Source organism: Pagrus pagrus (genome assembly GCF_965226575.1).
Source record: "Pagrus pagrus genome assembly, chromosome: 4".
Classification (NCBI taxonomy): domain Eukaryota; kingdom Metazoa; phylum Chordata; class Actinopteri; order Spariformes; family Sparidae; genus Pagrus; species Pagrus pagrus.
Window position 1 is genome coordinate 15897057 of NC_140188.1, and position 19469 is coordinate 15916525.

The window sequence follows — 19469 nt, forward strand, 5'->3', positions numbered from 1 at the left end:
CACTTTAAATAGACGTCCATCAAAGACGTAAAAAAACTTTGAATCGTCTTTTGGATATGTTTTTGCTCGGTGGGTACATGTTAGAGGAAAAATATGTACTTTTGATTTTGGGGTGAGCCGTCCCTTTAAGAAAACACCTACTTTGAGATGAGTGAGAGGCTAAGTGTTTTCCAAAGGTGTCTTTAGTTTATTATTATTTATTTATTTACTTATTTATTTATTTATCCCCACATGAACCAGAGCAAACATCCACAAAGCAGTGATTTACAAATCCCAACAACACCTTTGTTATAATACTTGGGGGGGTATTATTAGTTCAGCCTGCTTGCTGGAGTGCAGGAGGATCACATGAGGGCCTGCAGGGGGATGGGCAGAGTGTTCAGAGGGTGGTGTGGCTTTAAGAGTTTACTACCATCACTGCACACACACACACACACACACACAACAGAAAGTTTGGAGCAGCGGTGGGATACCGACGGATAGGAAGTGACGGGACTGTATGAAGTGTAGAGAGAGAGAGAGAGAGAGAGAGAGAGAGAGAGAGAGAGAGAAGAAGACGGGAATATCAACACAAAGCAGAATGAGAAGCAACGTGCGATCATCGGACTGAAATGCGCATGATCTTCATGATCAGCAGCGCCGGACCCTCAATGGAAGTGAACTAGAAGAAGAAGTGGGAGAAGTTAGTGAACAACAGAGATTTCAGTGCGGGGGGATTGTCGTCTGATTTCCATGACCGTGTTTGTGATTCTGGTGGAAAGTGCTGCTGCTGGCACACAGGAGACCATATGGGACTGCGAGGCTGGACTTTGAATATGAGGGAGAAGACTTTACGCAGAAACCCCAGAGGAAGCAGTGAGGGGCTATGAGCGCAGATTGGTGGATTTCGCCTCGAGTTTTTCCTCCGTCGGCTTCAGTTTCGCGTCTTCTTCTTCGGGGATGTTTGCGAGTCGCGTCTCTGCGGCTTCAGCTCGGACTCTGACCCGGCTCTGCGCCGCACTGGTGCTGGTGGTCGCCGTGGGACTGGGCTCGGAGCTGCGGGTCCGGGTCCGGCTCTCTGACGGACTGGTGACCGAGGAGGTGTTGGAGGCGGACAGCGAGAAAGACGCGATATCGCTGGAGTTCAAGCAGGGAGACGGGACACTCATCACTTTTGTGGCGGACTTCAAGCAGGTGAGAGGTGGTGGTGGTGGTGGTCCTGTTTGCCTCTGGAGGGGACGCGTCTCTCCACTCAGACCCCCCAGACCACATGAGAGTTGTAAGATGCTGTTAAACTTTACGTTTTACCAGGATTTGTCCCACTTTTTGGCCCCCAGTGCCCCTTGATTAAGATTAAGTATGAAATAATTTGTTATGAGCCATTCTTTGGTTTTCAATCTTCCCTGTTTAGCTTTTCAACCTGCTGGAGACCTGTCAGACTTCACTTTGGGAGCCACTGATTTAATCATTTAACCTTACCTAATTGGGGCCCCAAGAACCAAACAAGGGTGTGTTTATGTTTCACATGACCAGAAACACCCCCTCTACCAAATCCAAGTCCTGTCCATAGGAGTCATTCACACTGGGGAGGCTGGAGGCAAGTCCCCATCACTTTTAAAGGTGCACTATGTCGTTTTTGGGGAATCAGAAGAGAAATATCTTCATCGACTGTTTGTTATGCCTAAACAAACTCTGTTTGTTTTCATGATTGAATAAACAAGCTGACCTTAAAGGACAACACACTTTCATACTGTTTTGCTTTGTTTATGTGTGGCGGACCCTGCCACCTTTCTAGCTTCAAACTGTGCTCTGGGGACCTTATTTTCCTCTGAGAACAGCTTGTTTATTCAGTTATGGAAAAAATAAATATTTCTAAGTTTCATGTTATTACCTCATATTAAAATTCTGAGGTTGAATTCCTTCTCCAGAACTGCACAGTGCCCCTTTTTAAAAAGCAGCTTGCATCAAGAAAATGTTGACTATCAAATTAGATTAGATGAGTTTTGATGTGCCATTATTATGCTATTGTTTTCCTGCCGTAATTATCTACTTTGACCTCCTACGATCCCGTCATTACATCGCTTAAAACATGTATGTTTAAGGACTATTTATAAACGGATTTGTTTCCATCTGAGCCCTCATGTCCCTACCACCCGTAGTCCTGTTCCTAGGGTTGAAGTCAAGAGGAGTAAATGTCCACTTGTTTTCCTTTACCTAATACCTTTTCTCCCCTGTGTTTTCTCTTTTGATTATCTCATGAGATTTGCCCCAAATCTGTATTCCATTAAGTCTGAGGTCCAGTAGCCACAGTGGCCTCTCGTTGCCTGAAGGCGAGGATGCAGGCTCCCAAAATCTGAACTTTAAAGGAAACATCCCAAAAGCCTAAACCTCCCTGGAGCAGACGCTCTAACTCACACATAAACTTGAGTAGAACTTTTTTCATTCATCTTTTTCCATCTCAGCGGGAGTTTCACAGAGGTCAAGACAGCTGCTGCTCCTTAGATGTGGATGTCCACACACCCCGATGGCCTTAAAGCCCCCCGCTGCCCAGAGCTGATCATCAGCAGCCATATTTAGCATTCCTCTAAAAGGAGCCAAGCAGATCAAGTGTCCCTTCCTGACCGGCGCTACGTTCACGGTTTTTTGGAAAGATGATGCTGTTTCTACTCGGAGACACATAAATGTCAGTCCTGGAAGGAAAACTACAACTGCTGCGTGTAAGAGGGGTCGGAGGAGGAGTGTGGTGGACTCACAGAGGCGCACAGAGCAAAGGCATGTGTCTGTGATGGTTGCTGTCACACAGAAGCTGACAGGCTGGCGAGATGTGAAGGGGGAGATTTACCAGGATTAAGTGGGCATGTCTGATCTTTTTGATCTGCATGTCTGGTTCACTAACCAAAACAGCTAATTTAGAGTTGAAAGAGAAGAGGCCGTCACCCCCAATCATCGGTGACAAACCAATATAAAGAGACGTACACTGATCTGTGAGCGCCGAGCCTTTGCTTGGTTGTGCAGGCGCCCCGTGTCGCCGCGTCCCTTCCCTCGCGCCCGGTCCACACACGCACATATGGTTTTGCTTATTTGAATAAAGCCAACAGAACCTCTCAGATCACTTTACTTTTCCGCTGCCTGATTTATCTGCTACAGTTGTAGGTTGGCCTCCTCGCCCCTCCTTCCTCTCTTTCTCCGTCTGTCCCCCTCTCTGTCTCTCGCCGGCTCCTTCATGCCTGCCCTCTCCTCGCTGCTCCTGCATGTGGTTTTCATTCAGCTCTTGTGCAGTATCTCCAAGATTTATGGAAAGTTGGATGAGCTGTCACTTGCAGCTGCCATGAATATACAGTCCAGATGAACGCATGTGGGAAGAAGAGTGTTTTAACAGGGCTGTTAAACACTGGAGATTTATAATGAACAACACAGCCAGAGGTGGATATTTAATATTCGGATTAAAGAAGATTTAACGAGTCGATCGAGCATTTAGCCTTTTCTGTCCAAGTGATTATGTTTGATTCATCCAGGATTGTTTAAAAACAAAAAAAGCATCAGATCTTTGTCATGACTCTATAAATAATCATCAGACAGCAGCTCTTTTCTGCTTTGTGAATACGTGGCAAGGATGAGATGGGTAAATGTTATAGCCATTAGACAGTGGCGGCCGAGTGCTCTGCTGGATGCGGGAAGGAAGTTTAGTCAACCTTATCCAAGCAATGAATCACTGTGAGAATCAGCCGAACTGTGATTTCAGGAGGTTTGCTCAGCAGACATATGGAAAAGATGATGCGGGTTAGCTCGCTCATGACACCTCTGCGTCGTGTCGAGTAAACCTCAACATGTAGATAACATCGTCTATTAAGTTCAAGCCACAGATGAACTGCGACGTTATTATTTTTCATGAAAGACAGGCAGCATGGGAGGGACTCGACCTGTTTATCTTGCGTTTGTAGGTTGCTGAACTCATTCAAAACCTTTCACAGTGAAGTAGAGGGGTTTTATGTTCATGATCTCATCCGTTTCATTCCGATCTGGTATCACTGTGAAGTATTTACAGCTGAATCTGCTCTAAACGTTGTAAAATTGCAGCAGTGTGTCTGCAGTTGTATCCTGATGACATGCTCAGTGTCAACGTTCAATTAAACGACATCAAACATGTCTGACGGGCTGTCTCCGCCTCGAATAGACAGTTCCCTCCTCAGTCATGTGTTAGTGGCAGATATGGCTTTTATCTTTCAGCAAACAGTACAATAATTTATGGTCTAAGAGCTTGAGCTGGACATAAACCATGTCTGGGAGATTAATCCGACGGAAATGTCTTACATATTTGAGAGGCTGTTTTGGGTCTTTCCAGATGTAGAAACTTTGTCAGAAAGCTAATCAGTTTGTACTCCATATGTCTTGCTTTCATGTCCAACCAGCGATCAATGCAGGAATGTGAGTGACTTCACTTCACAGGCCTCTCTGCTGAGGTCACATATGAAGAAGGGTTCATATCTGGGATGCAGCGGTGCACATCCATGTAGGTCTATAGTTGCATCATACACCTTGGCTCTATGACAAAACATCTTCAATGTTTATAATCTGTTTTGATTTATTTAAAAAAACTTTCCAAACATTTGGCCCCACTAATGCAAAATAAAATGAAAAAGCATGTTTAGATTTGGAAAGTTTTTTCAGATCATGTTCTAACTGTCTAAAAGACCAAAAATAGAGGAAATAATGAAAAACATGCTTAAACATTGTCTTTAAGGGTACATAGCCCTCTTAAATCATTAGCTTTATAACTGAAGTTAACAAAACAAGCCTCATTATGGCCATCCATAATAAAGAGGTTCAACCAGGTGCTGGAAATCCTTGAAAACGCTTTTTTAAGACTCAAAAAGTGCTTGGATTTTGGAATTAGTGCTTGAAACTGTTTGAAATTATTGCTGCGTTAGTTTCATAATAAGTTGTTTTATATTGGGTCAGCGAGGTTATATAGGAAGCCTTGCAACTTACAGACAGGTGACACATTTTTAAACACGAAACTGGAATTTGTCACCATTCTGTTGAAGCCTATCAGGAAACATCTGATATAATGTGTTGAAGTAAAGTAATCATTATGAGTATATACATAAATTAGGGTTGTTCCGATACAGATACAGCCTGAAATGCTGGAATTGGTGTATGCGCCGATACAATACTACATAATCTTTTAATTAGAAATGGGACTTCCAAGCAGTGTTCTGTACACCTGTATGCAACTAAAAGGATTCAGTTCATCCAAAAATGAAAAATTCAGTCTACTCGCCTCCATGCTGATGGAAGTCGGGTGAAGTCTCATAGTCCACAAAATATTTCTGGAGCTTCACAGCAAAACAGTGTGGTAGCATTCTCCTAAACAACTGAAGTAGATGGGGACTTGTTTTAAAACATTAAAAAAAATAAACAGCTGAATGAACAAAAGATGAAATAGCTCTGTATAATCCATAATCCAAATTCCTGGAAGCCAAGAGATCCCAAATTGATTTGAAAAGACGTCAACGTGACCTCAATATGCGGTCTAGCTCGTGCACCTACATCAGACGGGATGTATGCTAACTCTTTTAGCTCAGCAGCTACAATGAGGATTTTGGCTTAAATAAAGGGTAGAAATAACGTCTTTGAGGGGTGAGTAGATAACGACCGAATTTACATTTTTGGGTGAACTGTTCCTTTAACAATTTTTTTACTGTACAAGTAGCCAATATCCATAAACAGCAAGTGACTTGTGTGGCTTTAAGTACACCCATCACATAATTTCTACACAGGGTCAGTAGTATAAAGCAAACAAAATGTATCGGTACATCTGTGATATAAATGAATTATTTACCACAGATGTAAATTGTGGAAAAGCTTGAAAATGCACCTTGAAAATGCTTGAAAAGGGCTTGAATTGGACTATGGAAAAGGTGTAGGAACCCTGTTAATACAACATCAAGCCATTTTCAAACTCATCCACTGTGGAGAGTATTTTTCTGTTTGACCCACATCAGTGTAGACGTGTCCTGAGTGACCCCATGCTGTGCTGATGGGGTCAAGGCAGCACCAGATGTTGGAGACCACTTAACACTCAAACTGTCTCACACTATCATGTTAAATGGGTCTGGATTTCGTAAACAATGGCACCATGGTGAGAATGAGTTGTGTCATTATTAGATCCTCATTTCATTTCAGCCTTATAAACCGGATTGTGTTTCGGCCGGGGGCCGTTTCAGCCTCAGGTCGGTTCACTCTAGTGTATATTCTGATTGTCTTCAAAGCACACAGGCTTCATGGAAACGCCCATCAGTAAGCTCACTGTAAGAATGAATCGGAGATTATTCACACACCCTCGTGTGCTGTGTCAAATACAGAGAGTTGGGGGTTGGGAGGTTGGTTGGCCTTTTTCTTTATAGTATCTGTGATCCATTTTGGCACATTTCTAGTTTTCCCACAGCCGTCACATACTGGGTCATCCATCAAAATTGTTCAAATGGATTTGGACTGAGGTCTTTATTAGCTATTAGGCAAACTGGCTCCTGTGTGGGAGGCTTGCTGGCAACCTAATTTGTTCTTCTTTTTTGTTTGTGGGAAACGCTGGTGTTTGCCAAATGAAGCAACTGCCGGTTGTTTTGTACTGTACATCGGTGGCAAGTCAGTGCAGTGCTGTCGCCGCATTATATGACCTGCTTTTTTCTTCTCTTTTGGCTGCCACACCTTGCCTCTCACTCAACCCTGAAACACCATCCCACTTTGTCACTTGCACAAACTTGTAAAGACTTTGTTTTTTTTACAGGTGAGTGTCACCCTTTCTGGGAAAACGTTGTTGTTTCAGAATCTTTGTGGGGGCACATGAGGTTTCCTGTGTTGGGAAAGAGCTCAGCGAGTCATGTGCGAGTCACCAACACTAATAAATGTAATAAATTGTCCCCATACGGATTGGAAATAAGCCAGTTTTTCCTCATTAATCTCAATAATTACTCCGGTATTCAGGCTTGTGTTTACGTCGAACAGGACCTTAAAGGACCTCTACTCCTATTCAGTGTCCCCTTTTCATGCTATGGCTCTTTTCTGATTTGGAGAGATAAACTCTGCAGATATGTCACAAGCTGTGTGATTCAGAGGAACTGCACCGCTCGTAATCTCTTTTCTTTACTTGGAATTTTACACCTAAATTTAGTTCAGATGTGGGTTGATTTTATTCTAATGTTGTTTCTGTTTCTGTTCCCTGCATCCTCCATTGCAATGTGTGCAGGCAGTGGACCTTTTCAAAGATAAACCCATACACTTAAGTCTTTTTCCGAGCCACCCTTTGTTCCCTGCTGACTCAGAATCCCTGGAAAATAGCTTCCTCTGTGGCCCGTCAAGGCCCTACATTGGCCCCCTTTGCCCTCTTGTGGCCCCTCTGCCCCTCTTGATGTCTTTATCCTTCATCCTCCTCCCACCAGCAGACCAGATGTTCATCTGTAATGCCGCTGATAAAGAAAAAGCTTCCCATTCCCACAGTCATGCAGAGAACGACGGCTATCATTTGCCTTTTTTAGATTTTTTTTCCACTGATCGGAGGCAGTGGAGGCACGGTGCTGTGATGGAAGTTGTGGCGTGCACCATGCATATTTGTGATCATCTCTAACTACCTCAGAGGTTTTAAGATTGCTCTTCTTGGCAGCGGAAAAGCTAACAAAGGGTTTACTCTGCCAAAGCTTCTGTTCTGTTCTCTACACAGCGTCCTGAAATGTCCCTTTGTGAAATTCATGGCTGTGTCCTGTCCTCTTGGCTGGCTCAGCCTGGTTAGTTTCAAACTAATTTAGTCGCAGTGTTTGACTTCAGTATGCAACCTTTGTGACATTTCACTGAGCACCAATGCTGAAGTTATGAGGGTCCACACCTGGGGAGGCATTACGTCACCCCTTTTTCTTGTCAAATAAACCACTCCTGTGACACTTTTCAGTCGTAAAACAGTGTTGCTGTTTTCAAAGTTCTGAAAAAAGCATAGAAACCCTAGAAAAAGTAATGAAAAGGGAATTTAAATGTTTTTATAATGTGACTGAAGAAACTAGCATCAGGCTGCTTGGAATTTATGTAAAACAAAACATTTTTTCTTTTCAAATAGTTGAATAAAAACAGGCCACACACACTGATCCAAACCTTAAAGACAATTTAAAGGGGCAATATGTGAACATTTTTAATAGCAGTTTTAAAATTATGATGTCAATGTACTGCATTGCAGAGATGTCTATATGAAGTTATCATGCTAACCAGCTAACTCCAGCCCGTCCTGGTCTAAAAAATCCTACTAGCAGTGTAAACAATAACAACCCCCTGGTATGCGAGCTCCCAATCGGGACGGCTAATTGCATTGCTAACTGAGCTAACTAGCTAATGGCAAGTGTTTGCTCTGGTGATGTGCTGCTTCCTATTTGTTTTGAGTATGAATTTAACCGGTGGCCAATTCCTTCATATCACACCTTTTAAAGGGGCTCTATGTAGTTTTGGACAAAAAATCCAAACTCATAATTTTAATATTAATGAGGTAAAAATACAAAGTCAGAATTATTTAGCTTTTCTAAACTAAATAAACAAGCTATTCTCAGAGGTCAAATAAGGTGCCTGGAACTCTGTTTGAAGCTAGAAAGGTGGCAGGGTCCGCCACATATAAACAAAGTAAAACAGTATGAAATTGTGTTGTCCTTTAAGGTCAGTTTGTTTATTCAGTCATTAAAACAAAGAGAGTTTGTTTATTAAGTTTGTTTACTCTTGTTTCTCTTGTTGTTAAAGTATTTTTGCATGGCTTTCAAAAGCACATTTTCAGGAAAACAACAAACAGTGACATAAAGTTTAAATGCCTCTCCATTAAAAGACTGTATGCGTCCCCCTTGCAACAGGATATGAAGCTGTGGGACAACGGCTAGAGGCTGAATGGGACTCAAGCCACCCCTATTGTTTATGCCTTATCTATCTGCCTCATTTCCTTCCCTGTTAGCACTCACTGTTTGTCTCCTACTCATTTCCTGAATGCAAAAGTCTCCATAAACAGTTTTGGTGTCTAGATAATTGTATCCAGATTCCGTGTGAATGGGTAGTTCCCCGTTGTGGTGATGCACATGTTTTGCGCAGGTTTGCTGACTTTTACGATTTAAAATTCAAGGCTGTTTGTGTAGCTGGATTTCTGAGTTCACATGTTGGACAAGTAAGTTAGCTTCCACTGTTGTGAGAAGGAGGACAGCCAAGGGGAACACGTCTCTCTCCATGGCCTCCAGTGTTTTTATCGTCCATTCACTGCCACTGTTTACTAATTGGTCGGCTCTTTGGACAGCCAGGTGTGACCAGCCCCGAATGTGACTCCACATTCCTGTCTTTGGAGCCTATGTAATTAGCTTCAACTCAAGCATTTCTTAACGCAGCGGCTTTTCTCCCGCTCCTTTTGTTTGCGCTAGTCTGTCTCACCCTCTCTCCCTCTGTCTCCCAACATGATCTTTAATCCCTGCCTATACCTGGGCTTTCTTTTTTTGACTGGGCTCCCCCTCATGCACCAAGGCAAATATCCACCCCATCGCCAAACATGGTAAACCCGCGTGTTGTTGTTGAAGGGGGAGTCGGAGCCATTTGTAAATACAGCATTTTATCACTTACGTTTCAACAAATACAGTCCAAAGGTACCAACTGGAAGCCTGTGTGATGAGCTTTTACATATCAAACTGTAGAAAAACTGAGCGGCTTTTGATTTGGCAAAGGGAAACGTTTCTAGCCATTCTTGTTTTTGTTTTTTTTTAATATTTCAGAAACTTTTTGGATCCCGCTCCAACAGCTTGATTGAAAAAATAACGTCCGGCCAACTCAAATACCCACACAGACCCACAGTGATCCCAAATGACTCATCAGAGCGTGGCTGACCGACAGTCCTCCCCAGCCAGCCATCAGCCTTATCAACAGACAGGGTCTTAGAGGGGATTGGAAAACAGGAAGAACCTCCAGCGCAGGGGATAGCTACTGGCACACTGTTTGTGTTTGTGTGTGGGTCTGCGTGTGTGCATGCATTTGTGTGTGTTTGAATGTCCAGCCATGCATGCAAGTGTGAGCTGGCACAGTTAGTATGGCACCCACAAGTGAGATGTATATCTCTCTTAGCTCTCAGAAAATAAGCTTTTTCTTTCAGTATTTGGCTTCACGCTGCTCTCATTTTCACAGCCAGGAAAGCAGGTACATGCTCTGTGAGGGGAGCGTATTTGGCTAGCTGGGTTGCAGCTACAGTGCCGGAGAATGTTCACTGTAAATGGCACCCTTTGAGAGTCTGAATAGGCTTTTGTTCACCTCTTAAATAACCTGGCCCACCAAAGGTAACCACCAATGAAACAGCCCCCCCCTCCTCTCTCCTGTTTAACAGGTCTTGGTATGACCCACTAGTCATGTTGCATGAATACAGACTTGTGTTTGGCTCTTGGCCAGCGGTAGTTTGTCTGCAAATGGACCAGGTCCTGGGTGTCAGGGTGCATTGCTGAGGAATCTGTGCTTGTGTGGATTATTTATAGCCATGCTGACATTTACACTGCTCTGGTGGGGAAAAACTCAAGGCTACTCTGTCCTTTGATTATGGTATTACCAGTCAAGACGAGGAAATGTCACCCTTTTAATTCTTAATGTCCGTACCTGGTGATTTTCTCTAACTGTTGGTCTGCAAACCTTTAATTTTACGCAGTTCTGTGGAAATGCACTTTTAGGAGGGTGACTCATTTTCCCGATATAAGCCTCACTCTTTTTTAGGGAGCAGCTGCGAGTTCAAGTGGCCTTACTCTTCATTTTCAAGCTCGAGCAGGCCCACTTGAATCTGATGTCCTAAAGGTGAATCAGTGCTTTCCTATTCAGATATATCACCACTATTACTGTTTGTAGTATTTGAGCAGCACTTGAATCACTGATAAAACAGGTTCTGCTGCAGTATTTACCCCCTCTCACCATCGCAAGGGAGCCTGACACCTGCTTCTGTCATATTCGTCTGATCCTCTGTCATATTCATACTCTGCCTGTATCTTCAGCTTGCAAAAAACACCACCAACCCACTCGGCCTTGGCAGATTTTAAAAGCGCTAGCTGCTTTTTGATCAGCGATCTCTCTCTCGGTTGTCATCGTGACAACAGGTGTAAAACCTTCTTTAATCACAGCACACGGCATTTCGCTGCGTTTCCTTTTATCGCACTTTGAGTGTGTCGGCACAAACGAGTCAGTGTGTGTGTGCATGTGCCACTGCTGCTCTCAGCTAGGCAGAAGTGAGTCTAGTCTTATCCAAACAAACAGTTGAATCCAACAGCTTCTGTCTGGATGGAGATGTGGAGGTGATGTCATTGTTATTACTCTTTTTGCTTTTACAAGCCACGCTGATGATTATCCCAGCTGCACCCAAACCGCGAAGGTATCAACACTGGTTTGTTATTGCCACTTAAAGGCAACGATTAAGCTTAATTTCTCTTAACTGTTGGCTTGAGACAAAAATATTTATAGTGTCTCCTACTCAGTGCTGCCAGTGTGATTAAATTTATTAGAGAGTTAGATGAGAGAAATGGACGAGAGGATCGATACTACTCGCTGTCCGTGTACTAAATATGAATCTACCACCAGCAGCTGCTTAACTTAGCTTAGCATGAAGTCTAGAAAACATGCAGAAACGGCAAGCACGGCTGTCGAAAGTTAACAAAAAGAGCAACTTTAAAGCTCATTCGTTAATCCTTTCGTAAAATCAAACTGTAAAAAAAGACAATTTGTGATTTTACAGGGGTTTATACGCTGGATTGTTTGGCTGACAACAGCGACAAAGAGGAAACCTGATGGGCTGAAAAATTAGTGGCAAAAACTACAGTTCCTTGAATGGCCACTTGGGGCTGGTTGCAAAAAGAGTCAGTCCCCATTAGATCCCATGTTAAAATATCCAACTTTAAAGTAATAATCTCAAAGATTTTGACACAGTGATGATTGCGCCTTTGAGTGACAGCTAGATGCTAGCTGTTAGCGACAATGCTTCATTCGGCCCACCTCAGCTCCTCACCTCCCCGTGTCTTTGTCCATTTTTGGATCAGCCGAGAGTTAGCTGACAGGATGGCAACGGCCAGAGCCACCACACAGCTTCACAATGACTCTTCTGGGTGACATGACAGAGACTGCATCCATGTTTTATACTGTCTGGCAGTGACTTGATAGCACTCCAGGAGGGGACTACACCTAATATAGAAAGAGTAAAGCACATGTCCCCCCATAATACCACAAACTGCCATCTATACACTTTGATTTTTGTATGAATTGAACAAATTAGTGAGATTTAGATTTAGTTAGCCTCGGACAGAGCTAGGCCATGTTTCCAAGCTTAATGCTAAGCTGAGCTAACTGGCTGCAGCTTCGTATTTAGCAGACAGACATGACGTATTATTGATTTTATCCTCTTAGTCTCCGCAGTAAATCAAATCAGAGCATTTCCCTTTATATGTCAAACTATTCCTTTAAGATTTTCACCAGAAAAACTTCCACACTCAACATTGTTGCCCTCCCCTTGCCCTTTCTGGCCTTAGTCCAAACGCAGGGCTGTAGAAGTAGACAATCATTAATCTGGACACATAATGACACAAGGGGAGGAGGAGATCTCGGCGTCGACACTTTACCATTGAGTAAGTTCCAAAGAAGCAGAGTTGGTGGAGCTGCCCTGCTTCTCTGTAATTACCCAGAGAGCCCTGGGGCAACTCTATGTGGCTGACACGAATGCCTTCCCCCTTCCTTCTCTCTCTCTCTCTCTCTCTCTCTTTCTCCGCCTGCACACACACACACACACACACTCACACACACACGTACGTACAAACACAGTGTCCCAGCGTAGCGCCATGTGTCTGCAATATGGGAGGTCTTGAAGTCGTGGCCTCTGCGTCTCCCTGCACTTGAGGGGAAATGGCACTCTGTCGGCATTGTGCTCCCTCGTCCTTGCATCTCACTGTGCTCCCTGTGATATATTCACATCTTTCTAGTCCTGACATTCTCTTTAATCATTCAGACTTTGTTCTTTTTGCAAAAAGAAACAAAAAAAACGAGGGTGCTGGCTTATTAATGCAGTATGGGAACGTCTGAGTATTTAACTTTCTGTTTTCCTGCAGTCCTCTGAGTCCATGTTCTCGTCCAACGCTGAGCAGCTCACACGGACTCGAGAGGGAAAAATCCAAGGTTAATATCACATAAAAGCCATGGATCAATATTTGGTCAGTAATTTGCTTTCCAAAGGTCAAACAGTATCACATTATTGTCTTGTGCAATACCCGTGCTTGTATTGAACGCCTGCCAGAATCTCCTCTCGCAGACAAAAGTGGTTCGTAAATGAGGAACGGGTGATGATCATGCAAAGTAGTCTATAAAGAACAACAGAGCGTAAACACTTCTAAGGCAGCCTGTGTTGCTTTCTTGCCAGTGTGTACACTTTAGCATACAGGAAGTGGGACCACAGAGCTTAAGGAGAACTCAGTGGGGTTATCTCTGGGCTGTTTATCTGTCCCAGAGATCCTTCCAGCCCTGAAACTGCTACTCCTCTGCAGCCTGCTGGCTTCAGACGGGTGTGTGAAAAGCGGAGGAGGGGTGTTTGGGACTGTCTGTCTTGAAGCAGAAGCCAAGTAGTGGACGGGGGGGGGGGGGCGTCTTATGAATAGGAGGACAGGTCTGCTGCTCGGCTCTTCCCACTGCTGGAGCTTCCCATCATGCTTTGCATGCCCTCTCACAGAACTCTTTATGGCCTTGTCTCTGGCGCCAGATCTCTCACGCACTTGCCAACAGCAACACGTTTTTTAGGGGGGGAACTCTTCACTATCACCATTTTCCTACTTCTTCGGTTGCACATTAAACAGCGCGGTAAAATGTTCTGACTTTTACGGCATGTGAGGAACTCTGATAAGTTTGTCAGGAAACAGCGCCCGAGTCTTAATTTGACAGAACAAAGAACCAGAGCATGACTGAGGCAACATTACACAGGCCTACAGACAACGAAATGTATCAACAAAGTGTCAGATGAGGCTCTATGGGTGTACGGAGCAGACAGTTGTTTGAACATCTTTGAACTCCACATATTGAATTACTTTAAGTGTCTGGAAAAGTACTACATCAAGCACTGAAATGGAAAGAGTATTTGTTCTAATCTGTGTGAGCCTACGCTTATAAACAGTAAGTTATTATAGCCTCGCCTTCACCCACCACTTCAATGACATCTGCGAGTCGTCTGTTTATCCGTTCAGCCTGTCATCTCTCATCCCTGATGTCTCGCAGGATGTGAAGATATTCCGAGCGCTGATCCTGGGCGAGCTGGAAAGAGGGCAGAACCAGTACCAGGCTCTGTGCTTCATCTCCCGCCTCGGCCGCAATGAGATCATCCCAAGCGAGTCCATGGCCCGCCTCAGACAGGTATGACACAGCAGATAAAGCAGCATCTGTGGGTTGTATTATAAGAAGCAGGGGCTGTCAACGCTGATCATTTTGTGTCGTCTGCTCAGAAAAATCCTCAGGCCATTCGCTTGGCAGAGGAGCGGAGAGGACTGGAGCAGCTGACGATGAGCGCGGCGGTCAATCTGAGTCGGGCCTGGCAACTCAGCTCCCACATCCACAACATGTGCAGCGAGGCCCGGGAGGCCATCTACACCAGGGAGGCCGATGTCAAACACTGGCTGGACAAAGGTCAGTGGTCATCATGTCTTTGTTTGTCTTTGGCCACGTTTCCACCACAGTCACTTTCCTTTTGGAGGAAGTCAGTCCATGTCCACTGCAGGGACCGGGGTCAGTGTTGCCAGATCTTGTGAAAGAAACAAGCAAACAGGTCTATGGGAACAAGCCCAAAAGAAGCCACCTGGCTTTGAAAAAAAAAAAAGCCCAAAACAGGCTTGTTGATCAATTTATACTGTAACATTACATATTTATTTAGCATTTAAAAGAGTATTTTTTATCTTGAAGGAACCTGAACAAAACCATCTGGTCAACAAAAAAATGAGGAATGAATGAATAAATAAGTGAAACGAAAGTAAAGAAGTTGCATATAATGAGCTGACCGAGTATATCAGTGAACACTGTTGAGGTAATAGTAATGTATTACTTTTATCACTACAAACTGGCATGTTGAGGAACATCTGCATGATGTGGACATGTTTCACAGTATCTGCAGAGTGGCTGGGAATTCTCCCCCACTTTCTGTCCAATACAGTCTCTTCCTTCCACTCTTTGCTATATTTTTTCCCATACTTCGCCATTTTTAGCCATGTAGCTAAAAAAATAAATCTTCATAAATCACACTTGATTTAATGGCACCCGTGTTTGTGTTGTTTATGGGGGAAGGGGAGCAGTGGAGGGAACCGAACCTGGGTTGTAGACGGAACATAAAATCCGGGCATTTCCAAACCCAAAGTAGCAACTAAACTTGAGAAACAAGCCCCAAGAAGTGCAACGAGTGACTACCAATATTTGTAAGTGACTTTATAGAGAAAGAAGCCCAAAGTTGCTTATGATTAGCAATGATTGACATGGCAACCCGGCCCAGTGTCAAAATGAAGTTCCTGGGATGCAGAACTATCCAAAAGTGCAGGAACCTTCATGGTGGTAACATTTCTGACCGATCGAGTACTTGCAGCATTTCACTTCAGCCACCATTTATAAAAACCTGCAGCTGCAAACCAGTTTGTCTTCTGTTCATTGTGCTTGGATACATAAACAAAGAGTAACAAAGGAAGACTGTGATGGATCGAGTCCAGGACTTGAAAAAACAGCTGTCACCTGAGGTACCCTTTCAGTTTCTCGAAAAAGTAGTTCCTGAGACCAAGAGTTCTGAGTGCTTTGGGTGGAAACGCGGCTACTGAAACTTACACAAGTTCTGTTGGTTTGAGCAAAATGTCCGTCTCCCATCTCTCCCCCTCCCTCCCTCCCTCCCATCCCTCCTGATTGCCTCTACAATGTGTCTCTGTCCTGACACTCTTTATCTCCCCAACACTCCCTGGTTCTATCACCTAAACACAATCTTCCACTTCCTTCTGTTGATATTACTCCACCTCCAGCTGTTATCTCTTGCCTTTTGCCGATAAAACTCTATTACTGTTCATGCTATCTTCTGTTTACCCTCCTCGTTGTCTCTTTACATTCCTGTTAAGTGCACCAAGCACGCCGGTTCGTTGGTAAATTGTTTACCTCTCTAAACAGTCATGACATGATTAACAATATCTGACAATATTATTATTATTACCATCAAGGCGTGTTCACAGGGGGATCCAGTATCTTCACAGTAATGAAGTCCACATTACCCAGGCTGAGGAGAATCCATATGACAGCACTATTGTGCACTGACAGCACTGTTACAGAGGAAACAATGTTGATGGTCATGGTTCACCAGGCACTCTGCACCATTATCAGCAGAGGGAATCACAGTAGCATCTCCTTTGCATAACAAAGCTTCCCCTTTACTGCACCATCTCCCCTCTTCTGAACCACTTTGTTCACCCTCTGCAGTATTTAATTGAGTGAAATGAGAAAGAGAAGGATTCACATAAGTCCATGACAGCGTGCTTTTGTTTTTAATACCACAAGCTCAGATGACAATGCTCCTCTCCTGTCTGTGTTATAGGAGTGGATGGCTCCATATTCGAGGCCCTGCCCCAGACAGTGGAGGCGCCCAGCTTTCAGGCCTGTCACTCCACTAAAGACATGTGGCAGCCCTGTCTCTGCACGTACAGCCTGCGTCTGGAGTGGTACCCGTGTCTGCTGAAGTACTGCCGCAGCCGGGACAGCGCGGGCAAGGGCTCTAACTACAAGTGTGGCATAAAGAGCTGCAGCAAGGGTTACCATTTCACCTACTACGTTCCTCAAAAACAGCTGTGTCTATGGGACGAGGAGACCTAGCATTTTGTTCTGCATGGTTAAGAAAAGAGAAATACATTTTTTTTCTCTCCCAGCCAAGCCAATGCTTCTCCACCCAAGCTATTCAAAGTAAACACAGAAAAAAACACTGGACCTCAGTTTATGTGATGGTGAGTGAAGCTGTCTCAGGTGGGGAGATCCAGATGTTCAAGCTGAAATGAATTCAGGTTCCTAAACGAGACCAAAACCCAAAAAGAAGGAGTCGTTCTAAGAGAACCTACTAACTTTAAGCCTTTTCTGGGAAAATGACATATCAGCTATAATTTGGCTTTGCCAAGAAGCTGTCACTTTTGTGCCTTTCTTTTTATGGAGAAATTATTGGAGCAGATGACATACGCCAACAACAATAACCTCTCATACAGTCTACGGTATGCACGAAGCTTGGACAGTGCGTTTCTGGTCAATTAAGCACCAGCAGAGGAACATCTCTGATCAAAGGAGTCATACAAATACAATCTTCCATTCTGGTGAAGGAAAATTTGGATGGTGGATTTATATCTCTGTGAAAAACCAGCCAGACGCCTGTCTATGACGATGTAAGCTGGCCGACACAGAAGATGCTCCTCTAATGCTGGCTTTATTTATTTTGGTTGCTAAGTGAAATTATGGAGGACTATTTTTGTATCTTTTATGTCATAAATAACCTCATCAGTCTTCTTTCCTTTTTTTTTTTTGCATTAAACAAGCTCTTAAAGTCACACGTTTATACCACAGGTCCTCAGTAACAAGAAGTAGTCAAACACATCTCAGAACGTGGGTTTTGTTGCCAGGTTTTCATGCTAATACAGAGAGTGTGGATCAACAGGTGTATTATCTTCCTTAACAGGAGAGTTTTACTTCTGCTTCCCACATTAATACCCATGGGGGGCTCCTCAGGCCCACCAATCACATTCTCATCCTGTTTGAAAGTGTCAAATAAACCAAAGTCAAAGGAAATGCTGTCAAAAGAAGGGTGTTATGTTTCAGTTTCTAGAAACAGGCTCTTCAGTTTAGTGTTTTTCCATGGTAGAAGTCACTAAAACTGCAGCACGGCCTTTTAAATAATCTTTACTGCCCTCTTCTGGTTAAGCAGTGTTTCAGTTTCTTGCATCTTCTGTTGCATCCCAGTGGCAGAGTTCTGGTTATGTGTGTGTTCATGTCAACAGTTAAATGTTTTATAATTTATGCATCTTATATCCCTGCTCGTTTTTCATGCGTAATTCAAGGAGCACTTCTTGAACTTGTGGGACCAAACTTCTTTTCGTCCGCCTGGTTGAAGTATAATTTTGGTTTGTCTTACCTCCATCTTCATTTCACACTTTACTGCCATATCAAGCGTTCATTTCGTGTGCCGGTACGTCCGGCTGACTAAAGAACCAAATGAGTGAAACATTTCTATTTGTGGCCTTTTCTGGTGATCAAGTGCCTTAACATTTCCACTGATATCTTTGCTATGTAATTGTGTAGATTAAGTTTGTGAACATATTTTTTTTAATGAAAGAGTTCTGGATATGTTGTAAAAAGTTGCCATAAGGATAAAATGAAGCAATTAGGTGATGTACCATTTAAGAGTTGTGTTTTTCATGAATTGTTTCAATAAAGTCTTTCTTTGCACTGCAGATACAAGTGAGAGTTAATGTGTTTTTTGTATTAATGGGCAATTTTTTTCAGGTCCCTACCAAAATTCTGATACTGATATATCAACCGACATTTTTTTGCAATGATCCCTCAAATGGAGTTATTACAGCAGGATATTTTACAGTCTTACCATAAACTTTAGTGTCTAAAAATGATACCAGTGGACTAAAATTATAAGATTACTGGGATTTTAATAATTATACATTATCCCAGGCATCTTTTTCTGCATTATAATCCTTACAAAAAGATGAAAGATTTCATATCAGGCAGCATTTAATCGGGGATCTAGAACTTTTATGCCATTTATTAGGAAGTATACAGTCGAATAAGGGAAAAAGAGAGAGAACGGGGTAACGTTTAACAAATAGAGCTGGCTGTACTCAAACTGGGAACACTGCGACTACATAATCAGCATCTTAAACCTCTTGGCTCCCCCAGTCACTAAACCTAATCAATTAAAATGGTACCTCGATGCTTGATTGTTTTCATGTGAATAATATCTATGGACTGACCCACTTTTGGGAGGTCAGCCACAGGTACAGCTGGAGCTAAAGCCTTGCTTGTGGACTAGGGATGATTAATCATTAATTGGCGCTAAGAATGTAACTGATATGAAAATGTATTAATTGACCATCAGAGATGCACACGTGCATCAACAAGTATATTGTTACAAATTACAAATACTAGCTTATTAAATATATCAAAATAAATTGAATATTTTGAATATTTGTGATTAAAAAATACAAGCAAACGTTCTATATAAACTGATATTATTACATTTTTTTGAGTGGGATTTTGTTGGGCCAGTTGTTGAATTGTGACAGTCGGGAGTTTATCAGTTTATCATTTAAGTAACTTGGTGTTTATCTGTTCTTTTAACTCCTAATGTCGCTTGCTCTGATTTTACATCGCACATTGATCACGTCAGTGTTTAAAACAGTTTTCTGATGGAAAAACAGAACATATTTCAAATATTT

The 19469-nt window shown here is 43.1% G+C and overlaps 1 protein-coding gene across 1 annotated transcript; it reads left to right on the forward strand.

Annotated features, from left to right (window-relative positions):
• Positions 1-472: 472 nt before the first annotated feature.
• On the forward strand, positions 473-18473 carry oafa (OAF homolog a). The gene is made up of 4 exons (XM_084351940.1): positions 473-1173; positions 14251-14385; positions 14475-14655; positions 16583-18473. Exons 1-4 carry the CDS (start codon positions 940-942, stop codon positions 16855-16857), a joined length of 825 nt encoding a protein of 274 aa, XP_084208066.1. The 5' UTR covers positions 473-939; the 3' UTR covers positions 16858-18473.
• The last annotated feature ends 996 nt before the right edge of the window (positions 18474-19469 follow it).

Bases quoted from the DNA above. Each gene is read 5' to 3' on its own strand.
- oafa (XM_084351940.1), top strand. From the start codon at position 940: ATGTTTGCGAGTCGCGTCTCTGCGGCTTCAGCTCGGACTCTGACCCGG. The intron at 1,174-14,250 runs GTGAGAGGTGGT...GATGTCTCGCAG, and splicing joins TTGTGGCGGACTTCAAGCAG to GATGTGAAGATATTCCGAGC. The intron at 14,386-14,474 runs GTATGACACAGC...TCGTCTGCTCAG, and splicing joins CCATGGCCCGCCTCAGACAG to AAAAATCCTCAGGCCATTCG.